General features: G+C 37.2%; 2 protein-coding genes, 1 long non-coding RNA gene and 1 pseudogene across 3 annotated transcripts; 1 reads left to right on the top strand and 3 right to left on the bottom strand.

The window, feature by feature from the left end:
• Positions 1–4,275: 4,275 nt before the first annotated feature.
• LOC126611197 (uncharacterized) lies at positions 4,276–6,692 on the top strand. Its single transcript, XR_007618740.1, has 2 exons — positions 4,276–4,698; positions 6,407–6,692. It is a non-coding gene; the product is annotated as an uncharacterized LOC126611197 (long non-coding RNA).
• A 4,614-nt stretch (positions 6,693–11,306) lies between these two features.
• On the bottom strand, positions 11,307–12,878 carry LOC126611199 (xyloglucan endotransglucosylase protein 1-like). The gene is made up of 3 exons (XM_050279392.1): positions 12,260–12,878; positions 11,959–12,152; positions 11,307–11,769 (listed from the first exon to the last, which is right to left on the bottom strand). The coding sequence occupies exons 1-3, from the start codon at positions 12,536–12,538 to the stop codon at positions 11,472–11,474; spliced, it is 771 nt and encodes a 256-aa protein (XP_050135349.1). The 5' UTR covers positions 12,539–12,878; the 3' UTR covers positions 11,307–11,471.
• A 273-nt stretch (positions 12,879–13,151) lies between these two features.
• Positions 13,152–14,676, bottom strand: LOC126611198 (xyloglucan endotransglucosylase protein 1-like). Its single transcript, XM_050279391.1, has 3 exons — positions 14,291–14,676; positions 13,985–14,178; positions 13,152–13,760 (listed from the first exon to the last, which is right to left on the bottom strand). Exons 1-3 carry the CDS (start codon positions 14,573–14,575, stop codon positions 13,355–13,357), a joined length of 885 nt encoding a protein of 294 aa, XP_050135348.1. The 5' UTR covers positions 14,576–14,676; the 3' UTR covers positions 13,152–13,354.
• A 6,680-nt stretch (positions 14,677–21,356) lies between these two features.
• LOC126611200 (uncharacterized) lies at positions 21,357–22,629 on the bottom strand (annotated as a pseudogene).
• Between the last annotated feature and the right edge of the window lie 3,250 nt (positions 22,630–25,879).

The raw sequence follows: 25,879 nt of genomic DNA on the forward strand, positions 1-25,879 counted from the left end.
ACCGGTGTTTGGGTACGTCATTTATGTGCTAATAGCGTCACCGCTACGTACCAAAATGGGTCCTCAGAGAAAAATGGGAATCTATGTCGGTTATGATTCGCCATCAATTGTTCGCTACTTAGAACCTTTGACAGAAGATCTCTTTACCGCATGTTTTACGGATTGTCACTTTGATGAGACAGTCTTCTTGTCGTTAGGGGGATATAAGCATGCTAACGTTCTCGTAGAACGCTGCGAATTGTCGTGGTATGCTTCTACTATGTCTCATTTAGATCCTCGCACTGCCCAGTCTGAAACTGAGGTGTGTCGAATTATAGATCTTTAGAGCATGCCAGATGTTTTAATGATCTAGTAAAGGTGACAAGATCACACATACCAGCTGCAAACACACCTATAAGGATAGATGTACCCCGCATACGTCAACAACCCGACTGGGAAGGCTGGACCGTCCCCGAAGGTGGGGAGGCCGCACCTTCCACGCAGCAAGGTACATTGGCGGCTAGCCAATCATCTGCTCCGACCCTGAAGCGTGACAGACCCCTTGGTTCAAAGGATTCACAACCCCGGAAGAGGAAAATGACACCAACTAGTGACCCTAGTTTGAATCTGACCATCACTCACTCATCCATTCCAACGCATGAGGTTATTCTAGATTACGGTGATGCTTCATATGAAACCTGCCGGCCTCTCTAGAATTGCGAGATTTCGGTCCACTACACAGTATTGGATGAGATTTGGAATAGGAATGAGATGATAGTCAATGGTGCATTCTCGTACTCTGTAGCTACTGACATCATGTTTATCGATGACATTGAACCACATTCTGTCGATGAATGCCAACGTAGAACTGATTGGTCAAATTGGAAACAAGCAATCCAGGTCGAACTCAATTCGTTCGTGAAACGTAAGGTATTCGAACCTATCGTTCCTACACCACTACGTGTGAAGCCCGTTGGCTACAAGTGGGTTTTCGTGAGGAAGAGTAATGAGAAGAATGAAATAGTGCGATACAAAACATGCCTCGTAGTGCAAGGTTTCTCTCATCGCCCAGAGATTGATTACGAGAAGACGTATTCCCTCGTAATGGACGTTATAACGTTCTGCTAGCTAATCAGTTTGGTAGTTTTTGAAAAACTAAATATGCAGCTTATGGACGTGGTAACCATGTATCTCTATGGGGATCTAGATATGAAAATTTATATGAAAGTTCCCAAAAGACTTCCATTGACGGGTTCAAATAGTTCTAGACCACGTAACACTCTCTCAATTAGGTTGAGGAGGTCACTCTACGCATTAAAACAATCCGGGCGGATGTGGTATAACCATCTGAGTGAATATTTGACAAGTTAGGGTTATGTGAACAATGAACTATGCCCATGCATGTTCATAAAGAAGTCACATTCCGGATTTGCAATCGTTGCAGTTTATGTCGATGACATGAACCTCATTGGGACTGTCACAGAGCTTGAGGAAATTGCTACACACTTGAAATCGGAATTTGAGATGAAGGATCTTGGGAAAACTCGATACTGTCTCAGCCTGGAGATTGAGCATTGTTCAGATGGAATCCTAGTATATCAATCGAACTACACCCAAAATGTGTTGCGACGTTTTAATGAGAATAAAGTGAAGCCTTCGAGTACACCCATGGTCGTTCGGACTCTAGATGCCAAAGAGATCCCTTCCGTCCAAAGGAGGATGAAGAAGAGATTTTGGAACCCGAAGTTCCTTACCTATGTGCAATTGGGGCTTTATTGTACTTGGCTCAGTGCACTAGACTCGACATTTCCTTCGCTGTGAATCTATTGGCTAGATACAACAACGGACCTATATGCAGGCACTGGAATCATGTTAAAGACATTTTCCGTTACCTTAAAGGTACTACGGAATTAGGTTTGTTCTATACCCGCGAATCTCCAAGTGTTGCCGCCCTTTATGGCCATCATATTGATTCTCGCCTTGTTGGTTATGCAGATGCTGGATATCTGTCTAACCCATATAGAGCACATTCTCAAACGGGTTATGTCCTTACCGTTGGAGACACTGCTATATCTTGGAGTTCTACCAAGCAAACGCTAGTTACGACTTCGTCAAACCATGCTAAGATGCTCGCTCTACATGAAGCATCGCGTGAGTGCTTTTGGCTGAGAGAAGTTATGGAACATATTCGAAGCACTAGTGGTCTTACATCAGTCGTTAACCTTTCTACGACGATCTTTGAAGACAATGCAGCATGTATTGAGCAGTTGAAAAAAGGATACATCAAGGGAGACTAAGGGTGGGCACGGTTTGGTTCAGTGCGGTTTTGAGTGAAACCAAAACCGAAACCAAATTTTTTTACGGTTTGGTTTGGTATGGTTTTGAAGCCAAAACCGAAATGAAACCAAACCGTTTGGTTCGGTTTGGTGCGGTTTCAAATGGTTTCGGTTTGGTTTTTAAGAAAAAATGTACAATTTGCAATTTAACATATTACTAAGCATTTCCCAGTAGCAATAGGAAAAAGACATTTGTTATATAAACAATTAGCATGTTGCATGCAGTTGTGATGTTAAAATATGTTTGTGTAACAAAAGGGTGTCCCGTACAAGGTATAACATAAAACAAGTTGAATAACTTTGAATTCATTAAACATGAGCGAAACTTTCATACTATAATATGTGATATCATGCTTCAAATGAGTGGACTTCATTAGATCATTGTTTGGCTCTTGATAACAAGATTAGTCCACCCTTGTACATATATATGTGTGTGTGTGTGATGGTATAAAATAACAAAGGTCATTCAAGTTAATAAACGAAAGAAAGTGATGAATGATGATATTCTAGTGTGGTTGTGTCCATACTAAATGCATGGATTCTAACAAACAACCAATTAAAACATGAAATTTAATATGGACATTTAATTAAATGTTTATTAATATTTACGGTGCGGTTCGGTTTCGATGCGGTTTTCAAAAGCCAAAACCGAAACCGTTCCAAAACCGCAAAACCAAACCGTTCGGTGTGGTTCGATTTGGTTCATGTTTCGGTTCTAAGTGCCCACCCTTAAGGGAGACAACACCAAGCACATAGCGCCGAAATTCTTTTACTCATACCAACAGCAGCATCATCAGAACATTGAAGTCAAGCAAATCCGTTTCCAAGACAACCTGTCCGATCTCTTTACCAAGTCATTGCCCAAGTCTACATTTCAGAAGCTCGTCCAAGGAATCAGTATGCGTAAATTATCTGAGTTGAATTGCTTGTAGTTCTCTTATTTAGAAGTTAAGTCTAACGGGGGAGTATCTAGAAGCATACTCACATGATCTTAATGTACTATTTTTCCTATGATTAGGAGCATTTTTCCTACTGAGTTAAAGAGGTTTTAATGAGGCACCAATCCTGGGATAATCATACTCCGATGAGTTCACTACCTTTGTCCAGTTTGACGAGTGTTTTAGACATTATGCATACTTTCTTACTTTTCTCCTTAGTCTATGGGTTTTCCCCATGCCTTGGGTTTTACCATAGCAAGGTTTTTGTGAGTTTTTGCAAATGCATACTTCACTTAAATTTGAGACTCGTGATCACCCGTTATGCCGATGACTTCATCAACTATTCTACCTTATCTGCTGAAGATCTAATGCGATGGTTTGTTGAGTATTTACACACTCAAGGGAGAGTGTTGCAGTCATATATAGAATATGAATGTGATTGTGTAAATTCTAGGGAATTTGGGAATGTATCTTATATTCCCATTAGGATTATATTACCTATTAAATGTTGTAATACTAAAGGGAAATGTTTTACCCTTCCTACTACTATAAATAAAGGCACAATGGGGTGAATCAAACACACCTCACAATTAAATCAAAAGAAAACTAATGAAAAAGACTTGAAAACTTTGAATTTTAACGATAATGACAAAATAAATGGTAAAGTGAATAATACCAGGTTTGACTTTTTAGTGTAAAAATGTGGTTTTTCGTTAAAGTGAACAGTACCGCAAGTTTTTCGTTAAAACCTCCTTAAATCAATCTATCTTCTCTCTAATAGTGGTCAACCCCCTCTCTCTCCCTCTAAACCCTAAACCGTTCAATCAAATAAGCCTACAATAATTTAATATTATTCTCATACTTATTTTTATCTCTTATTCCTATTTTCTCAGTTTTTGATAATCGAATTGAATAAATTTGTAAATAGTAATTTCCTTCAATTTATTGATGTAAAAAAGTATTTTAATTTAAAAAAATAAAAACAAACAAAGCGAATGGGTTCGAGGGAAGTTACTGTAGCTTGGACTGGACTAGTCTGAAAACCAGCCGACAAGAAAATTTGGCGGGAGGTGCAGGCAGAGAGAGAGAGAGAGAGAGAGAGAGAGAGAGAGAGGAACAGTCATAGTTAGGGAGTCCTCGTGATGCGTGCAAATCCTAAAACCCTCCTTTAAACCCACAGAATACACCACTGAATACACCGACACACTCACTCCTATATATGCATTACACACACTATGGTACGTCCAGTCTAAAGACTCTGGAGAGAGAATACTTTAGAGAGAGAGAGAGAGAGAGAGAGGGGCATCAAATCAAGGGAAACAAAAAGAAGCAATGCTGCGACTTACTGTTGCTGGAGCAGCTCCAACCCGATATCTTTCTGATGGGTCTTGTTCCTCGTACCCAAGGCACGTCTCGTCGGAAATTTGTTTCCACTCCTCAACAAGGTAAACTGATTTTATGTTTCTGTTTTTCAGTTATATATGTTTTTTGATTTGTTTAACGTTGCTGCCGTTTTGGGTTTGCATTGAATCACCCCAGACCCAAATCCCTATACTTTATTTCACACACACCCGTCCCAAATCACGATTTCGTTCCCCTTTTTTTATTTATTTTGAAATGAAAGATTGCATCTTTTGTCGTTTAGGAATTTTTATTTCAAGAAAGTTTCTCTCTTGTTCCGTATGCTGATTTGGGTGCTTATTAGGAGTCACTTTTACAAGGGATTTCCGCACGCTCTTTTTCTCCCTTGCATCCCCTTCTTTTTTATAGCCGTTGCATTCAATAAATCAAATGACAGAAACAAAGAGAGGGGTGAAGAAGGAGAAAACGGTAGTGCGAAAATCGTTTTTGTAAATCCTACCGAATGCTGGAACAATGTTGCATTTTCTAAAATCTGAATTCTTCGCGATATTCCAAGTATTACGAATCTTTGTTTGCATGGGTCAGGGTCGGTACAATCTGGCGTTGTGATTGTTAGTTTTCGTTTCATCTCATTTGATATACGAGCGGGATCGTCTAGCTGTTGCTCTCTGGAGTTATTGTTTGAGAGGCAGATAAATTGTATACACTTCACAAGGCACAAAAACAAGTGTTGTGTAAAGCTAATGAGCGAAATGCCAAATGTGGTAGTGGCTCCTTTGTTTTTCGATTCAAAACTTTGACTCTAGTTAGTGTCCGAGTGATTTCCAAACACGGTGAGGAGCAGTGGAAATTAGTATCTGCACCGAGGGCATCTGACGATACAAATAGTTCTGTAACATTGGGAGCGAAGAGAAAATCACTGTTAAGACTAGAATTAGTTGTGTTGGTGATAATATCAATGGGGACTAAATGCGTCCTTGCTCAGGCATGTTAAGAAGTGCTGCTGTTTTGCTCTTTCCCGTAGGCAGGCTTACAGTCTTGATTTTTTATGATGGACTGTGGTTTGGTAGATAAATAGTTGCAAGAAGTGCTGTTGTTTTGTCTCTTTCCCGTAGGTGGTCCTTGGCACTGGAAAATGGCATTGGATCATAAATTTAATTTTGGATTAAAAGGCCTGTGAGGTTTCAAGCGAAACAGAAGGTTGAGGCTGGAAATAAAGGATCGTCTCAGTGGTGAGGTCCTTGTTTAATCTTGACTAAGTTTTGTCAGGCTTCAGTCATTGCTTCTCTGTTGGGACTACTATTTTACTATTCCGGATGTCCCAACACCAGAAGCAATTTTGCTTTATTTATGTTTTTGAAGATATCGATAGCTGATGGAGATGAAGGAAAGGAAGAAGAGGTTAAGTCTACAAGGGCTACACTTAAATTTCGTAAAGTTACGGCGGGAATTTCACGTTATGGTTCTTCTTATGCCAGTCTCACTTCCTCTTTTCTCATTGTGTGATTATATGGTTTGTAAGGGAGTGCGAAATGTTAGGCTTTAAGTCATGATTATTGAAACTTATGAAGAACTAAATTAAATGTTCCGCCAAGGTTACTTGTGAATAATGAATTGTGAGTAAGAAACTATAAATCTTAGAGTTTATGATTATCTGCAAGGGATCATCGTTCCCCTCTTAAGTCTGGATGAAAAGTTACGTTTGAAGCATATGCATTTTGGGCCGCTGAAGGGGCTGCAGATTGTAATTGAAAATTTTCTCTTATTCATTTCTTTTGTCTTCAATGGCAGAGGGAGCAGTGATGCTTGCTTGATGGACTTTGCACCGTTCAAGTTTCATGCAAGGGTGAACTCACCGTTCTGCACATTGCTGCTGGAGTACATTAACTGATAAGCAGTGTGTGGAGTAGGGAATGAAGCTATTGGTCCGTTGAGCATTTAAAAAATGTTACAACTTGATGATATCTCTTGTGCAAGAATTCACAGATCTTGACATATAGGCTGATTCTGTAACTGTATCTGCTAAGCTTGATCTAATTCATTGCGAAGAAATCTTTAATTTAATTTTCCCATTCAACGTTGTCTTTTGCTTTAAGTTGGAATAGTTCTTTTCAGTGCCGGCCAAGAAAGTTTCGTTTCGATTTCTTTTTGCGGTGAGATGTCTTGTAAATCATGAAATAGGATTGTTAAACCCTGTTTTTTTTTTTTTTTCTTTTTTCGAAAATAAAAAACCCGGGAGATCCTAACTTGGAAGATGAGGACTGGAAACGCTCGAGCAGTCTAACAGATTTAAGTTGAAACAGAAAGGAAGGAGCAGGAGAAAGCAGAAAAATTACAGACTGGTAACTGGCATTTAAGTTCATGCTTAGTCATGGAACAGTTAATCTTCTGAAGGCAGAAGCAAAAGCATATTTATATGGTCAAAGGATGACATGTTTTAGTTTTCGTTACATAAATAAGCTTACAGAAAGGGTGTAGGATTGGAAGAGAACTGTAGAAGTTGAAGTTTGGAGCCATTTTATGCACAAGCAGAAGCCCCTTTGGAAGTTTAGTCGTTGATGACTGTGCAGGTCAAACCCTCAATTGTTAAAAGCTGGAACTATTAGCATAATTTTCTTTGCAGGTTTGCTGCTGGTGTATGTGGTCCTCCCTGCTGCTTGCACTGGAAACTCGTGAGTTTATTTAGACCTGGTTTGGCCTTTAGGTATAGAACTCCCCACAAATAGGTATCGCACTTGCAGATCTGTGTGAGTCGAAACTAAGGCCTCCATGTTGGAATTCAGACCATCTTCAACATTAATAAAACTTGAATAAAAATGAGAAAGATAGAGATTTTAAGAGGAAGGAGCAGTTTACTATTGCAGAAAATAGGAGTCTGAAAGGTAGAGAGAAAAATAGAGAGATTGAGCCAACTTTTTCAGATATTTTGTTCTGCCTTTTTTACAACAGCACAAGGCCGATATATAAAGGAAATAGTCAGGCCTTGTTTTACAACAGATCTAAGCCATACAGGTGGCACTAGATCAGAGTTCCAAAGCATTTTAAATTACAAAAACAGTTTAAGTAAAGCATTAACTTTTAACACTCCCTCTTAATGCTTTGATGCTTCACTCCCATAAGTTCTCTTAGGTAGATGAATCTATCCTTTGGTAATGCCTTGGTGAAGATATCAGCTACTTGATCTTTTGTCTTGCAGTAGACCACTTCCACTTCCTTGTCTTCCACAGCACCTCTGATGTAATGATGTTTCAGAGCAATATGTTTTGATTTTCCATGACAGACAGGATTCTTGCTCATGGCAATAGTTGATTTGTTGTCACATAGGATAAGAGTTGCTGATTCTTGTTTCTCACCAAAATCTTGCATAATTCTTCTCAACCACACTGCTTGAGAAGTTGCAATTGAAGCCGACACATACTCAGCCTCTTCCGTTTATAGTGCAACTGATTTCTGCTTCTTAGACGCCCAAGAGAATACACCATTCCCTTGTCATGCAACATTGCCTTAGCCATTTCGACTATGGTTCTGTTTTTTCTCTCAGCTACTCCATTTTGTTCTGGAGTGTAGCTGACAGTAAGCTGCCTTTCCAAACCAATATCTTGACAAAACTTATCAAATTTTGTGGATGTATACTCTCCTCCTCTGTCACTTCTAAGAACTTTGATTAGATAACCAGATTGTCGCTCAACCATAGCTTGAAACTTCTTGAAGATTGAGAACACTTCTGATTTCTGTCTTAGAAAGTATACCCAAGTCATTCTGGAATAATCATCCATGAAGATTAGGAAATACTTGTTTCCCACTTGAGCAGAGGTCTTCATGGGTCCGCAAACATCTGTATGAATCAATTCCAATGGAACTTTTGCTCTCCAAGCTTTACCATGTGGAAATGAATCTCTATGATGCTTCCCAAGTGCACACCCTTCACAAATTTCTTCATTTTCTTGGATACTTGGCAACCCATGCACCATTTCTTTTTCTTGTAGTTTCTTGAGACTTTGAAAATTCAAGTGGCCAAGCCTTTTATGCCATAGCTTTGAATCTTCTTGCACTTCCATCTTGAATGCAGATTGAGTTGCATACTCAATTGTGAGAGGAAAACTTCTACTCTTCCTCATCTCAATCTTAGCCAAGAGTTGTTGACGATTCCTCCTATCATATATCTTGCAAGTATTGTCTCCAAAATATAAGTAGTAGCCATGCTCAATGAGTTGTCCAAGACTTAGCAAATTTTGCTTCAAATCAGGAACTAACATGACATCCTTGATGAACATCTTTCCATTCTTCGTATGCACGACAATAGTACCTCTTCCCAATGTATCAACTAGCTGCCCATTTCCCATCTTCACTCGGGTTAGGTTTGTAGTGTCAACATTATGGAGAATATTCTTGTTCGCCGTCATATGATTGCTACAGCCGCTGTCCACAAACCAAACTTTAGCTTCTTCTTGGACGGTTGTATCATGACCAACATAAAACATATTGGTCTCTTCATCTTCTGCTTTGGTGTAGTGAGCAAGCTGATTATCTTTATAGGTACAATCCTTTTGCATATGCCCGAATCTGCTACACTTGTGGCATTTCACTTTTCCCTTGAACCAACATTCACCGGAATGAGCTTTGTCACAAATTTTGCACTTCGAAACATACGAACTCTTCTCAACTTTTTTCTTCTCTTCAAAAATACCCTTTCCTTCCCATGGTTTGTTTTTGCCTTTCCAATTCTTGTTGGACTTGGCTTTGCTTTGACTTGAACTAACTTGAGTTTTTGGATTCACTGTAAGTGTTTGGAAAGCATTTTCTACATCATTGTTGTCATGCCTAGATAGTCTCTGAGCAAAACCTTTGAGAGAACCAATCAATTCTTCAACACTCAAAGTTGACAAATCCTTAGTCTCCTCTATGATTGAAACTATGTTATCATACTTTCTTGGCAAGCTAATTAGATACTTCTGAACTATTCTCTCATCAGACAAAATTTCACCATAGCTTTTCATTTGATTAATAATCTCAGATAATCTACTCAGGTAATCATCTAGCAATTCATCATCTTTCATTCTTATATACTCAAAATCTCTTCTCAAGGATTGGAGTTTGACAGCCCTTACCTTAGTAGAGCATCTGTAGACTTTCTCCAGCACATCCCAAGCTGATTTGGCACTTGTCTCATTTGAGATTCTCGGAAAAATTTCATCTGAGATAGCATTTTGGATGACCCCAAGAGCTTTTGCATCTCTCTTGATGTTTTCCTTCAGCTCCCTTGTTTGAGTCTCTGTCAAAATCACAGTGCTTAGAGGTACAACATAGCCATCTTCAATCAAGCTCCACAAATCATGAGATACAAAAATTGTTCTCAACTTTGTCCTCCAGAAGTCGTAGTTCACTCCACTAAAGATAGGAGTTCGAATCTCACCACTGCTACTTGAACCAGCCATGAATTTGAAAATTTTTTATTCTAGGGTTTCACTTAGAATTTTCCCCCTTTTTTGAGAATCAAAAAACGCCCCACTCTTTTGATCAGATTGGCTCTGATACCATGTTGGAATTCAGACCATCTTCAACATTAATAAAACTTGAATAAAAATGAGAAAGATGGAGATTTTAAGAGGAAGGAGCAGTTTACTACTGCAGAAAATAGGAGTCGAAAGGTAGAGAGAAAAACAGAGAGATTGAGCCAACTTTTTCAGATATTTTGTTCTGCCTTTTTTACAACAGCACAAGGCCGACATATAAAGGAAATAGTCAGGCCTTGTTTTACAACAAATCTAAGCCATACAGGTGGCACTAGATCAGAGTTCCAAAGCATTTAAAATTACAAAAACAGTTTAAGTAAAGCATTAACTTTTAACACTCCAACCACGTGAAGACAATCTAGCTACATCGTTTGTGGATCATAAATGTCATTGACGATGTGTTTACATAAGGAGAATGAGAACGTGGAGATGGGAGATTTTGGTCAATTGTAAAGAATTATAATGTGAATCAACTTTATTTTCATTCCGATTCCTGATAGTTAATAAACAATTTAATGGGAATGTCTGATTCCAATTCATGCTTACTCCGATTCCTGCTTACTCCAATTGTTGCTTACTCTGATTCTTAGCTAGTAAACATGCCCATAATGCATGAGATAGCTACTTTCAAGTTTCAATGTCTGTTTCTAAAATTTCACAAAAGTTTCCCATAAAGAATAAAAAAAACAAATGGGGAAGAAGAAAATAACAATTAATTTGATGTTAGAGTTTACATAATTAGCACAGAGACAGAATATTTTCACATTTACAAACAAGCGGACATGAATTCATGATTATACCCATATAGGCATGAAGAAGTTGGCTATTTATCCAACATCATGCCTACTTATGTTCAAAGTCGTTTTACGAACTAACAATTTGGTTTCATGAATCTACTCACAATTGACTTGTTATTGTCGTTGAAGGAGGAGAGTTTGGTGGTAAAAAGGCTATGACTCGCTGCAGAAAGGGTGGAAATTAATTTGCCTACCGCAGAAATTAAACTCACTTGTACCAGATTACGTTGTGCCACCACAACGGAGAGGGCCAGCTACAACGATCTAGGTGTTGAACTCACCTACAGTATGTTTATATCTTACTTACATTCTTGTTTGTTGAACATTAGACATCCTCCAAACCATCGGAGATAAACTTACTATGTCATTTGTGGATAATATATGTCAAAAGAATGCATGGGATGTGCGATCATTTGGCATCTGGTTTCCCTAGAAGCCTTAGATCCTTGAATGCTTGCATTCACGAGGGAGACCTTTGGTGAACTTAATACGGTCAGTGCAGTAGTCATAGACCATGAACTTGTGCTGCACCCATCGAAGCCTATTTCATTCTGCAGCATTGAGCCCTTGGTTTGCCCATGAAGCACCATCCGCTGACCTATTGGTAGATGTGGAGGCACAAGATGGTCCTTGTGACCCAAGGCAAGCGTTTATGTTGAGGTTTCTGTAAGAGGCAGTGAAAGGAGCTAGGCTCCAGTCAGTCCTCACATGCCCACCTTGTGTTGCCCAGTGATCGGCATTCCAAAAAGTTGCATAAATCCTCATGGGTTGGTTTTTAGGGAATGGAAGACCAATTGATTCCAAGTTGTTGAACACTCTAATTGGACTATTATCCACCAAGAATCTGCGTAATAGTATGTGTTCAAGGTGAGTACGATGAAAATATTGGTAAAGATTGTCTACTTCCTGGTACCAACGAACTGTACTTTGTAATCTCAAGTGTAGGAAAGAATTGTAGATCGGTATTTGGTACCACCAATTAAAATTTACAATGTTGTCTAGTTTATGGTACATGTCGGTGAGTGCTACTTACATAATGCGCTTGGTGTTCCAAACAACGGAGTATGTGTGGAAGTCCTGAGTGGGATCGAACCATACGCGGAATTGTTGTTCCTTGAGCCCTTGTCCTTGGGCGTAGACATTAGTATGGATAGTGTAGGGTTCCCCAGTTGAGTTGCCCAGAAACTCAAAGTCAATCTCATCATGATTTGAACCCGAGGAAGATAACTGCCTATGCATGCATGCAAATGTTTCAACAATTAGCAATGCGTATTCAATATTTATGGAAATAATACCGATAAAATTAATTAGAGCTAGAGATTGAGAGTTGTTACACAAAATGTGGTGACAGTACCAGCTGAGTTTCCAGGTTGCAACTTGATTTGCATATCAAACCTTCCAAATAAGTACTCATTCTTGGATTTGAAACCTGCTCCAGAGGATTTGTCAAGGGAGAGGGTGACAAGTTGTCCATTTTCGAGTACCTTGGCAAGTTGATCGCCGAACATAACCTCAAAGTCTTGATAGAAATTATCGGCTGAGGCAACCACGGCCACCAGAGAAATTGTGATCAAAGAAAGAAAAAACATCATCGAGACCTTAGAAGAAGACATTTTTATTTGAAGAATTTTTTATAGGATTTAAAAATAAAATTGAAATTTGTTAGGAGGATAATTTCGAAACAAGACCTTGAAAACTTCTCAGAAACAGAAAATGAGGAAATGTTGTTTACAAAAGTACTTGAATTTTTTTCTAGATTTTAACTTTAAAAAGTAAAACTAAGAATACAATCTAAATTAATCTTCAGATTGTATCTCAATTTGTGAAAATTGTTTCCGAATCACAGAATGTTGGTTATATGTTGTGGGCAGATCAGTGGTGTGCTGCGTTTGAATAGATCATGCTGTTCTTAGAATATTGAGATTGAATTGTCCAATGTGGTTTCCCTTTGCAAATTGGAATTGTGGCCATGCCACAAACTAGCAACATATTTTTTGGATGATGCCGTTGTAATCAGTCTACGTAACTTCACCATAAATGTTGTTCTTATGACTATATTTAGGATACTAATTAGTAACAGTTATGATCTTCATTACGAGATAATGCAAACACCGTTGACAGATTAATTAAAGAGGTTCGACATAGAGTCAACTAAGACTCGTAAAAAATTTGGAATGACACAACATGACTCAATTGCAACACGAAATTAAAATTCTACTAAGATGATTTAACAATGAAGTGCTTTATTGCAGAATCTCAATTAAGCTTACGATGAAAGAATACAACCATGGGATAGTAATGTCACATTACAAAATCTTTATTTGCAGAAGGAAAAAGGAGTGCTTCATAAAATGAAGCTAATTACACAAAAGAATGAATGCTGCGTACTTGCAAAAGAGGGAATATGTGATGGCACTATATCTGGATCTTTAGAACCTTGATCTTCTGCATTCAGCTGGGAGGCCTTGTGGGAAACGTTTAAGGTCATTGCAGTAGTTGTAGATCATGAACTTTTGTTGCACCCATCGAAGCCGGTTTCGGCCTGCTGCATCAAGACCTTGAGTCTGCCATGCACTGTCTCCTACTGAATTGGTAGATGCAGTGGAGGCACATGAGGATGATGAATCAGCAGTACAAGCATTGGCCTTGAAGTTTCTGTAAGAGGCAGTGAAAGGAGCTTTGGTCCAGTCTGTCTTGACAAGGCCACCTCTTGTTGCCCAGTCATCTGCATTCCATAAGCTTGAGTAAATCCTCATGGGCTGGTTTTTAGGGAATGGGACTCCAACTGATTCCAGGTTGTTGAACACTCTGATTGGAATGTTGTCCACCAAGAATCTGCACAACATTAATTTGTATATGTATTTAGTTAGTTTTTATTCAGTAGCTAGTTAGAACATTGCTTGGCACATGTTACTTATTCATTTCTCATATTGTGATTTGTCTGCAGGGAGGAATGACTTCGTACTTGTACGACCCAAGCATTTTCCGGTTAATTATATATGAGAAACTTTAAATGAAAATAAATGAATTAACTGTAGGTGTGAAAGTTGCAAACTTACATAATGCGTTGGGAGTTCCATACAATGGAGTAAGTGTGGAAGGCATTTGTGGGATCAAACCAAAGTTGAAACTGCTGTTCTCTGTTCCCTTTTCCTTGGCTGAACACATTGGTATGGAGAGTGTAGGGATCTCCAGATACATTTCCCAAAAACTCAAAGTCGATTTCATCATGAGTTGGACCTTCAGAGGATAACTGCAAAGTTGCATTTGGTTTCATAAATTAGCAAATAAATTATACAATATATATCTATATAGAATTACAAAGGATACAAATTAGGAGGATATGTAGTAGTAGTACTACTTACATAGTAGGCAGTGACGGTTCCAGCCGAATTCCCAGCGACCAACTTGATCTGCATATCAATCCTTCCAAATAAGTACTCATTTTTGGACTTGAAACCAGACCCTGAAGCCTGGTCAAGGTTGAGCGTGAGAAGCTGTCCTCCATTGAGTATCTTGGCACGTCCATCGCCAAATGTAACGTCAAAGTCTTGGTAGAAATTACCAGCTGAGGCAGCCATGAGCATCAGAGAAGTTGTGAACAAAAAAAGAAAAAGCACCATATTCACTGGGAGCTTGCAAGAACACATTCTGATGAATGTAGTGTGGATACTGTAGACAGACAGACGTAGCAAGAGAATAATGAGCTTCAAGAAGAAATGAGGGTGTGTGTTTGAAGCTATAATTCGAGTTCTGAAGTCCTTTTATATAACTAGTATGCCGCGTCGAATAGATAGCTGGCGTAATAAAAAAAGTAAAGCTCAAAACTGGCAGTAGGGTTTGCAAATAATTACTTATATGCTTCTAGCTTTATTTCAGACTTTGAGTGCGGCGGGCCGCGGTGCCACAGGAATTGACTACTCGCATTGCCAAACTCAATAATATATATATATATATATATATATATGTATGTATGTATGTATGTATGTATGTATGTATGTATGTGTATATATGTGTATATGTTGCTGGCTGGAGACAGGTACGTAGACGATAGAGGATTAAAAGAGAGTCAGGAAGCCGCATGGAAGCCAGACGTTTGTTATGTGAAAGGGAGAGTTGAGGTTGTGAAGCATTTTTAATTGGTTATTGTGGTGCTACAACACATGTGGACAAAGAGAAAAAGGTATAAGCCGCGTTTGGTTGGTAACAAATTCGTCTCTTTATTAATTTGATTCATCAACAGCTATGGATACACAGGGTGCACCTAACATTATTGAGTTCAGGTCAATAAATTAACAGTGTAGAAACAATGTATTTCTTTGCCGTTCCCTGCATGCATGAAACAACATGGAACATAGACATAAAATCCAATTGAATTGAACAAATCAAAGAAATTGAATGGACAAAAATGAGGGGAGTGATGTAATTTGGTAATTTAATATACTAAAATTTGATAGAAAAATGGATAAGAAGAATAAACAGCCTCAAAGCTTTATTTTGTGTTTCTGAATATTGCTCAAATGGTTGCAGAGCATTACAAGATGTTCTCTTATCAAGATTGAACCACATTTGTGCTTGTAGTTGCTGAAAAAATTTGTGAAACAACATAAAAATTTACATAATAAAGGTAAAATAATAACATATTAATTATAGTTTAAATATATTAATAATAAAATGTTATTACCATATTGGCTGGATTATTGCCACTTTAATAAATTTCTTCCGCTTTTGCGATGACTTCTCGCCAAGTTTTTTTTTTTTTTTTTTTTTTTTTTTGGAAAACCTCGACGGTACGAGGGTAATTTTATTGATAACGAAAAAACAAGGTACACCTAGTCAGGGGGGGACATAAACCTTACCCCTCCAAAAAACAGAGATAACAAAAAGGAATACACTAGAAAGAAGGGGGGACATAAACCTTACCCTTCTAGAAACAAAAAATGAGAATGATACAAAGAAAAGAGGGGGGGACATGAAACCTAACCCCTCTAGAACCAAACATGAAGGTCTAAACCTGCAAAACAAATCAAACAACACCATAAAGATAGGAGAAAAAAAGGAAAGTGAGACAAACCTGGATGCCGACATGCACATTAATTTGAGAAGCGGTAACCAGGCAAGCCAACATAGTCAGAAAACAGAGTAGCACGAACCGCCATCGGAGGAGAATCATGCCATGTTAAAGATGGAGAAGACAAGCCCATGTTAGCAAAATTGTCCGCAACAAGATTTCCTTCTCGATATATGTGAGATGCGTAGAAAGTCATTTTCCGAATGCGATCCAAACAAATAGACCATTGCGTATGAAGAGGCCAAGGAGGATCAAAATCAGATGATTGAAGAGCAGAAATAACACTAGAACTATCACTTTCCAACCAAAGACAGTGCCAACCCCGCTGATAAGCAAACTCAATACCAATAATAATTGCTGATAACTCTGCAAAAAAAGAGTTGCAATGACCAATCCGTTGACAGAAACCTCCGAGAAAACAACCATGGCAATTCCTGAAAACTCCTCCACATGCAGCAGGACCGGGATTTCCTTTAGACAAACCATCTGTATTAAGCTGCCAAGTTTTCAAATCTTTATGTAGATGTTTGTACCTACTCGGTAGAGATTGCTCGGTTTGAGTGTGCCTTGAAACCGCTCTACAAATTGTGCATGAATCTTCTTTCACATATTCTCGCACTAGATTGTGCCACGTGTCCAAATGGTAACCTTTTCAACTTTTTTTCGTTGGAAATCCTACGATCTAGATCATCTGGCCGTTGGAAATCCAATGACTCACAGCAAGTCACGTCATTGAGCCATTGGGCTATGCTGTAGAGAGCCCAACCTTGCAGTTTGTTGCCCACTCTCTAGTTTCATGTAACACGCGCTTGACATAAAAAATAAATAAAAAATAAGGTGGTTGGCGTCAGCTTGATCGCTGACACAAGGCCGAGCTTCAGATGCTCGAGCATTTGGGTGGCTTTGCTTGGCCCACCATACCTGCCCTTGCATCTTTGAACAGGTGGAGGAGTGTTTTGGGGTTGGAGGGCAAGTTTTGGGTCCCTGCCCTTACCTTTCACCAACTGCTGGATATACTCTAATATTATTTCAACTTAATCATCTATTATTAGATATTAAGTTTTATCACATAAGACATTGATGATATTAAGAATAAAAACTCCTACATATTAATGTATATTATTTTATCATATGCTTCGTAGCTTCTACTTTTATTGCGCTGAATTTGCAAACCCGTGTCCAGCTTTAACACAAGTTGTGGGCTTTTGCAACAAGTCAATTTTCAGAGAACAAAATCATATCATATAACCCCATACCTAATAATTTGTAACCAAATATATGCTGCCAGTTTTGAAACTTTAATTAGTTTATTAAATAATGACAGCCCTATTATTCACGCGGCATACTTTACACTACTCGCTCGAAGGTTTCCAGCATATAAAGGGCTCTCACAACTCTCAATTTATACCATCAAACCACAAACTGCTTCATTTCTAAAGCAATCAAAATGTCTTATTCTTCTGAGAGCAATTCCACTCCTAAAACTTTGCGTTAGCACCCAGCGCATTTATTCACTCAAGTGAACAGTAATAGACCTTAGTAAACAGTAATAGGTCAAAGCATCTCCACCCCTAAAAAAATGCGCTGGCACCCAGTCTAAAAATGTGCTGGTACAAACAATCTCTACCCCTACAAAATGCGCTGGCACCCAGCCCATTTAAATTTTTTTTTTAAATTTTTTATAAAAGAATAAATAAATAAAATAGTTTTAATTTCGGATAAGATTTTTAAGTAATCTTATTTAGTGTGTGTTTTTTTTTTTAAGTTTATATGGTGAGGTTGTGTAATTTTATTTGGTGTTTTTTTTTAAAGTTTATTTGGTGAGTTTAATGTAATCTTGTTTGGTTAGTCTAATGTAATCTTATTTGGTTAGTCTAATGTAATCTTATTTGGTGTTTTTTACTACTCATGTGAAAGCGATAAAAACTCCTATAATACTTGCAAGAATCACAAGGTTGTTGTAGTATAAACGGATTTCGCAAGGTCGTTCTCCACAGAGATTATTAAATAATTCGAAATAAACCAAATTCCAATTAATTATTGTAAAGAAGAAATTGAGATGATTGATTTTATAACCTACTTAAATTAAAAACGAAATTTAACTATTAAAGATAGGACAATCTGCAATATTAAAACTAGAAGGAAAAGAAAACAGTTTTGGAAGAAATCAAACTAAGAAAGCACTAGGGTTCCACCATCACCTAGCAATCCTATGAACTTTTACCAATTACTTATGATCTACACATGACACTTTGAAGGTTAGATTTTCCTAATTTATATTCTACTTGGAACCTCTAACATAGAACGTATATCTAACATACAACCCGTCCGGACGTTCGGATCAAATCAGAACATGAAAGACTCATTATGCTTTATGAAAATCATTTGAAAAACCATGCAACCCTTAAGACGTGGTGTTCATCCTAAGTGAAATTACAATTATTAATCACAAGAAGCCAGCGTCAATTTCAGGGAACCATCCGACCAAAATTGCATCAAATTACTTTTCTAAATATCCTAATGGTGATCAGGCATTAAGACAATTAGATAGTTTTAATCCCGGTGATTAATAATTCAAAGTATGCATGCAATCAATCATAAGCAATTAAATAAAAATAACATATTCATGCTAAGGCTCAAGGCTTCGCCCTAGCAAAAGAATTTAGTTATGCATATTCATAATTGAAATCATAGAAAATATTATTAAGAAAATGATTGAAAACACCTTCAAGTAGAAAATCTCCAAAACCCTAGCAATTCTCTCTGTCTCCAAAATTGCATAAAATAAAGCGTAGAGAAATATTGTAGACGGCCAAGCAATCTATCTGCTAAGCCCCCCACACAAACCCTAAAAACAGGTCCTTTATTCCCACTAGGAAACTAAAAAAATAAAATAAAATAAAATAAGAAACATAACCCTAAATTAAATGGTAAAATTCGATTAAAATCTGAACAGCCACGTTTTAGACCCATAAGCTGCTCCAAAACTGGCCCAATATAGCTGGATTTAATGTTTGGAATATTTTGAACACTTCTCCAGAAGGCCACGAACCCATCCGAGGTCATCTTGGGCTCCAAAAACGCAATTTAAGCAAAAAAACGTCATTTTCCAGCACTGCACATTGCTCCTTTATTTTATCACAAAAAAATAACCGCTTGGTGGAAAAATCCCAAAGTTTGATACGATCAAGCTAAGTGACTCATGAATGTTTTACAACTGAAATTACTCCAAAATTCGTCCATTTGGTCATGCTTTGCTCCATAGGAATTCGAAAGTCCTATATTGAAAATACAATTCAAAGTATCAAAATTCTTCCAAAATATTAACCAAAATATACTAAGATTAGGGTAAAATATATAATATAAAATCTAGTCATCGAAATACCCCCAAACTTAGCTTTTTGCTTGTCCTCAAGCAAAACAAGACTCAAACAAAAATAAAAACTTTACAAACTAGACAACTAGCTAAAACTCAACCAAGACAAAACTTCCACCTTCAAGTTGCAATCCAAGCAAATTTAAAAAACTACAACATCTTTTCAAAAGTTCCAACCAATCCCACCACAGAGTCTAAACCATTTAGAATCAATTAGAAAATAATTCACAAACTTCCTTTGGTGTAAAGTGAACCAACATAGTTAAGGAGACTCGACTAAAACTCTTACCTCTCGTCCTTCTTTATTTCACACATACTAACTTTGAATATAACTATCCTTCTTTTTCTTTTTCAATTTTTTTTCAGTAACAGTAGTGGTTGTGTAATGTCGGTTCACTTAAACTTTCGATCCAACCCATGTAGTGAGCTTTAGGTCAATGACTCCCAAACCACTAGGGCTTTAGGGCACTATGTGTAGAACACCCCTAAGGGCTTGTTAACCCAAGCTGAAAAGGCTACGAAACCAACTAACCACCATTCCCCATGCCAAAACTCTATCGTTTAATGCAAGAATCACTGCTGATTAGGTAGGACTGGCCTGGTTACTAGGCAAAACCTCGGGTGAGACAATTATTACTTTATAACACAATAATAACTGACTTTACTTAAATCAAAAATTAAAAATAAACTTAGACTAAAAGTAAGTGTTTCAATCACACTTCCCACAAACCATGTTGGTGTGATGTGCGAAGTTCAAAGTATAATCATGAATTAGTGTCTAAGGAACGATAAATAGAAAAGACTCTACTATGGGATGAATCTTTACCATGTCCATTTGTTCTAACGTTTAAAATAATCTATGGATATTAACTTAAAAAGAATGAAAATTCTTAGCTGACATAAAAAAAATTAAAAGCCTAAAATTTACTTTCCCACCCCCAAACTTATTTCACAATTTGTCCTCAAGGTGTGGAAAATAAAAGAAACATGACAAAATGAAATAAACTTAAACTAAAATATAATAATTATAAAAGTGAAAATGATTAACAAAACCAAAGAAAAAGAAAGATATTACCTGGGCTTGAAAATGAAGTTGTTGCACGGCTAGACTAGGTGCAAATGTGGGCCACGATGTGGCTCATTCTAGCAAAAGATGAAACAACCCATTTGATTACCAAGCCCAAATCCAAAACGTCTCAGCCAACTTGTTTAAGCTTACTCGATGCTCATTTATCTATATATAGAATTACCCTGGCGCTGTCTTCCCATTTCTCATTTCTTCCTCTAGCTGCTTCAGAAAGCTTCTTTCTCTAGATTCTTCTTTTCTCATCCTCGAGCCCACATCCATTTCTATCTCAAAAACCAAACCCATACCCCAGAGCCGCACTATACCCCCAAACTTAATCTCTGAACCAGGACCATCCAAGCGCATCTACCACTCTTTTACGATGTCCTCCTTCATCATCTCGTTGCCTTCGAACCTCAGAAATCGAGCACCCTCAAACAGTAATATCAACAGCCGCGAAGATGACACCGCAGATCACATCCTTCTCTGATTCCGACACATTCATGGGTAATTTTTATCCACATCTCCCTTCGATTTTTTTTATTTTTTTTATATGCTTAGATTTGGGGCAAAAAATGGATGAAAATTATCTAATGCATGTGTGCTTCTGCGGCAGGAGCTGCAGAATGCTGATCCGACATAGAAAAGAACGGTAGATGTCAGGAGCTTATCTGAAAAGGAAAGGTATAGAACATAGATGCCTAACTCTTATTTGCGCATCATGCATGATAATGTTCTCCACATGCTCATAAATCTCTATCTGTGTGCTTGCTTGTACCCACTGATGTATATTTGAGCCCAAAAGTGTGGATAACATAAGCTGTATCCTGCCTTGATGAATCGTGTCCTCTGTGCTACTTAGATCCCTCAACTTTGTTTCTGCACTCCGCACTGCCTAATCTCATGAATGTAGAGGAATTGATGATGAATGTGCTAGGGGAATAAAGGTTGATTGCACCCCCTTAGTTGGGATTAGGCCGAATCAGTTTCGAATGCAACCTGCAATAAAAAAAAAACTAATTACATAAGTAAAGAAAAATAACAAGAATTAAAAATTGCAATTTTTTTTTCTTTCTGATTTTTGTAATTAGGAATAAAAATTGGAAAATAAATTGAACGAAATAAAAAGAAAAGAGTTAGAAAAATTGGGTTGCCTCCCAAAAAGCGCTTTAGTTAAAGTCTATAGCTAAACGTAGCGGAAAGAATTGTTGATCACGTCACTTGTTCTTTCAAAGTTAACCACTCTTTAATAACGTCATAGAGCACTGTGCTTCCAAATTTAATGGTTGAATTCTTCTTATACGCCTTTCTTTTTGAATGAATCTTTGTAAAGATATAGGTTCATTTCTAGCTATGTTTATTTCTCCATTGAGCTGACTTAAATCGTGTATTTAACACCCATAGTTTCCGCACTGGCTGAAATTTTGTACGAGGAACTTGGCTGTCAATAAGCTTCCTCTTTTCCATATAGATCTTTGCATGTTTGCAGGACTCATCTGGCATTTCTTTGAATTTGATGGCCTGTGCAGGTACATTGTCCGTTACTGCCACTAAAATTTTATGATCAGTAAGCAGTTGTCCTGTAATTAGATTTGTTAGAGTATTCATGCATTCTTGCTGCTTAGCGGGTTGCCTTGGAGTCTCGGGAGAGTGCATGAGTGGCACACAGACTTTTGTAGGAGCAGATTCTATGGAAATTTCAAAGTCATTAGGGGCTGTTTCCTCCTTTGGGCGTGAATAATAGGCAGATGGCTCATCGGTTCCTGCACCAACCTCTTGATCATCATAGCTTCTCCCACGGTTTACTGCTTGAATTTGAAATTCTTGATTGGTTATTTCTATGTACAATTCAGTTGATTCCAATAATTTAGATAGTTTGTCCTCCACCGAAAGCTCTTGTGGCACATTAAGCCGCTCAAAATACTGCCAAAGATGCTCTTTCAAACTTTGAGTGTGGAACTCTGAATGGGGATTGTTCCAGTTCCATTTTGAATCGTTTCTCATATTTATATACTCCTGGACATAATCTGGAAAATATTCTCTCTCAGAACATTGCAAAATATCATGAATATTTGAATTACAAAGAGCACAAACCGGGCTTAAATCCATAATAACCCGTTTTTGCTAATGAAACCCAAAGAGGTGGTCCACCGGGTGTTAGATTGAATTCAGGGGGAACTGCGAATTCCATTGTTGCACTGCTAAAAAAGAAACAAATTGTAACCTACAAATTGTAATGAAAATTAATTTTTTTTTCTTATATGTATAAACAGCAATAACTAATTGAAATTCTGATTAGTAGGAATTATTTTAAATAATTCTCGGCAACGGCGCCATTTTATTGATAGGGATTTTACTACTCATGTGAATGCGATAAAAACTCGTATAATACTTGCAAGAATCACAAGGTTGTTGTAGTATAAACGGATCTCGCAAGGTCATTCTCCACAGAAATTATTAAATAATTCGAAACAAACCAAATTCCAATTAATTATTGTAAAGTAGAAATTGAGATGATTAATTTTATAACCTACTTAAATTAAAAACGAATTTAACTATTAAAGATAGGACAATCTGCAATATTAAAACTGGAGGGAAAAGAAAACAATTTTGGGAGAAATCAAACTAAGAAAGCACTAGGGTTCCACCATCACCTAGCAATCTTACGAACTTTTACCAATTACTCATGATCTACACATGCCACTTTGAATGTTAGATTTTTCTAATTCATATTCTACTTGGAACCTCCAACATAGAACGTATATCTAACATGCAACCTGTCCGGACGTTTGGATCAAATCTGAACATGAAAGACTCATTATGCTTTATGAAAACCCTTTGAAAAACCATGCAACCCTTAAGACGTGATGTTCATCCTAAGTGAAATTATAATTATTAATCACAAGAAGCCAGCGTCAATTTCAGGGAACCTTCTGACCAAAATTGCATCAAATTACTTTTCTAAAGATCCTAATGTTGATCAGGCATTAAGACAATTAGATAGTTTTAATCCCAGTAATTAATAATTCAAAGTATGCATGCAATCAATCATAAGCAATTAAATAAAAATCACATATTCATGCTAAGACTCAAGGCTTCGCCCTAGTAAAAGAATTTAGTTACGCATATTCATAATTGAAATCATAGAAAATATTATTAAGAAAATGATTGAAAACACCTTCAAGTAGAAAATCTCCAAAACCCTAGCAATTATTTCTGTCTCCAAAATTGCATAAAATAAAGCGTAGAGAAATATTGTAGACGGCCAAGCAATCTATTTGCTAAGCCCCCACACAAACCCTAAAAACAGGTCTTTTATTCCCACTAGGAAACTAAAAATAATAATAAAATAAAATAGGAAACATAACGTTAAATTAAATGGTAAAATTCGCCTAAAATCTGAACAGCCACGTTTTGGACCCATAAGCTACTCCAAAACTGGCCCAATATAGCTGGATTTAATGTTTGGAATATTTTGAACACTTCTCCAGAAGGCCACGAACCCATCCGAGGTCATCTTGGGCTCAAAAAATGTAATTTAAGCCCAAAAACGTCATTTTCCAGTACTGCGCATCGCTCCTTTATTTTATCGTCAGAAAATAACCGCTTGGTGAAAAATCCCAAAGTTTGATACGATCAAGCTAAGTGACTCATGAATGTCCTCCAAATGGAATTACTCCAAAATTCGTCCATTTGGTCATGCTTTGCTCCAGAGGAATTTGAAAGTCCTATATTGAAAATACAATTCAAAATATCAAAATTCTTCTAAAATATTAACCAAAATATACTAAGATTAGGGTAAAATATATAATATAAAACTACTCATCACACCGAGCGCATTTATCCACTCAACTGAACAGTAATAGACTCCAATGAATAGTAATAGGCCAAAACATCTCCACCTCTAAAAAAATGTGCTAGCACCTAGTCTAAAAATGTGCTGATACAAACGATCTCCACCCTTACAAAATGCGCTGGCACCTAGCCCATTTAATTTTTTTTTTAAATTTTCTTTTATAAAAGAATAAATAAATAAAATAGTTTTAATTTTGGATAAGATTTTTAAGTAATCTTATTTAGTGTGTTTTTTTTAAAGTTTATATGGTGAGGTTATGTAATTTTATTTGGTGTTTTTTTTTAAAGTTTATTTGGTGAGTTTAATGTAATCTTATTTAGTGAGTTTATGTAATCTTATTTGATGTGTTTAAATAAAGTACAAAAAATAAATTTGAAATTGCTTAAAGTTCTAAAAATAAATAAGAAATTACATTAAAAATTACATAAGAAATTAAATAAAGTTCTAAAAATAAATAAGAAATTACATAAAAATTAAATAAAGTACTACAAAGAAATACGAAATTATACAAAGTTTGTGGAGTTAGGATATGTGGTGCTAGGATATTCGTTGCTAGGATTTCTGTAGCTAGAACCCCCTCGACTTGTTTCGGCATCTCTTGCACGCCTCTTTCACACGACCTCTTTTTTTTTTCCGATGTCCAAAAATATTTTGAATTCGGAGATAGTCCTACTAGAGGCTTGTTCATAATGTCACGATCTGCTTGGGCCATCCTTTATTCTCTAAGCATCTCATTTTCTCGATGAAGTGCTTCTCTAATCATCTCATTCTCTCGATTAACTATTTCTCTTTGTCTCTCAGCCTTGCATCACGAGCCTTAGTAGCTGCTATTATTGCTGCAATAACAGCAGCTTTTTCCTCATCTCTAGCCTTTTCCCGTGCTATGTTCAGTTCACCTTGGCGAGCAAGTTCTTCCATATATTTAGTGTAGTCATTTTTGGAAGAACTACCTTTTTTCTTTGATGCCTTTTTACCTTGAGGTCTGAGGGACTGACGAGTCGGTTGGGTCTCCGGCACTTGTTCAGGCGTCCCTTTCGTGTCTTCAAATGTGTTGGCTTCTTGTTCAGCTGTGTATGCTTCTGGCGAACTGTGTAGACCCATGCCATGCATGACAACTTCTGGACCAGTTGCCACAATTTTGTATCTAGGGCAATCTTTGACAATTTGCCAACATACCCATTTGTTGAATGATTTGTTTTGGTTCTTTGCATTGTAGAATGCTTGTGCTTGTAGTGTCTATAAAAATGTGGGATGAGATAGTAATAAAAAATGCGGGTGGAATGCATATAAATTACATAAAAATTACATAAGAAATTAAATAAATTAAAATATTGATGCGGGTGGAATGCATATAAATAAATAAAAATATTGTCACCTGATCCGCTAAACTTGTCCCACTATGCAGATTATCAGAAGCATGCGAGATGACGTTTTTCCAACAAGTAAAGGATGTGTTGAGTTTTTTCCAACGACCTTGAAGACTTTGACTAGTTCTGGCGTCTTTTCCATGTACATCGCAAAACGCTTTCGTAATTTTACTCCACATTTCTCGCTTATCCATCTCATTACCCGTAATCGGATCATG

The sequence above is a fragment of the Malus sylvestris genome, chromosome 17 (genome assembly GCF_916048215.2).
Source record: "Malus sylvestris chromosome 17, drMalSylv7.2, whole genome shotgun sequence".
Classification (NCBI taxonomy): Eukaryota; Viridiplantae; Streptophyta; class Magnoliopsida; order Rosales; family Rosaceae; genus Malus; species Malus sylvestris.

Bases quoted from the DNA above. Each gene is read 5' to 3' on its own strand.
- LOC126611199 (XM_050279392.1), bottom strand. From the start codon at position 12,538: ATGTCTTCTTCTAAGGTCTCGATGATGTTTTTTCTTTCTTTGATCACA. The intron at 12,153-12,259 runs GTAACAACTCTC...ATGCATAGGCAG, and splicing joins GTACTGTCACCACATTTTGT to TTATCTTCCTCGGGTTCAAA. The intron at 11,770-11,958 runs GTAAGTAGCACT...ACTATTACGCAG, and splicing joins TGGAACACCAAGCGCATTAT to ATTCTTGGTGGATAATAGTC.
- LOC126611198 (XM_050279391.1), bottom strand. From the start codon at position 14,575: ATGTGTTCTTGCAAGCTCCCAGTGAATATGGTGCTTTTTCTTTTTTTG. The intron at 14,179-14,290 runs GTAAGTAGTACT...GCAACTTTGCAG, and splicing joins GAACCGTCACTGCCTACTAT to TTATCCTCTGAAGGTCCAAC. The intron at 13,761-13,984 runs GTAAGTTTGCAA...AATGTTGTGCAG, and splicing joins TGGAACTCCCAACGCATTAT to ATTCTTGGTGGACAACATTC.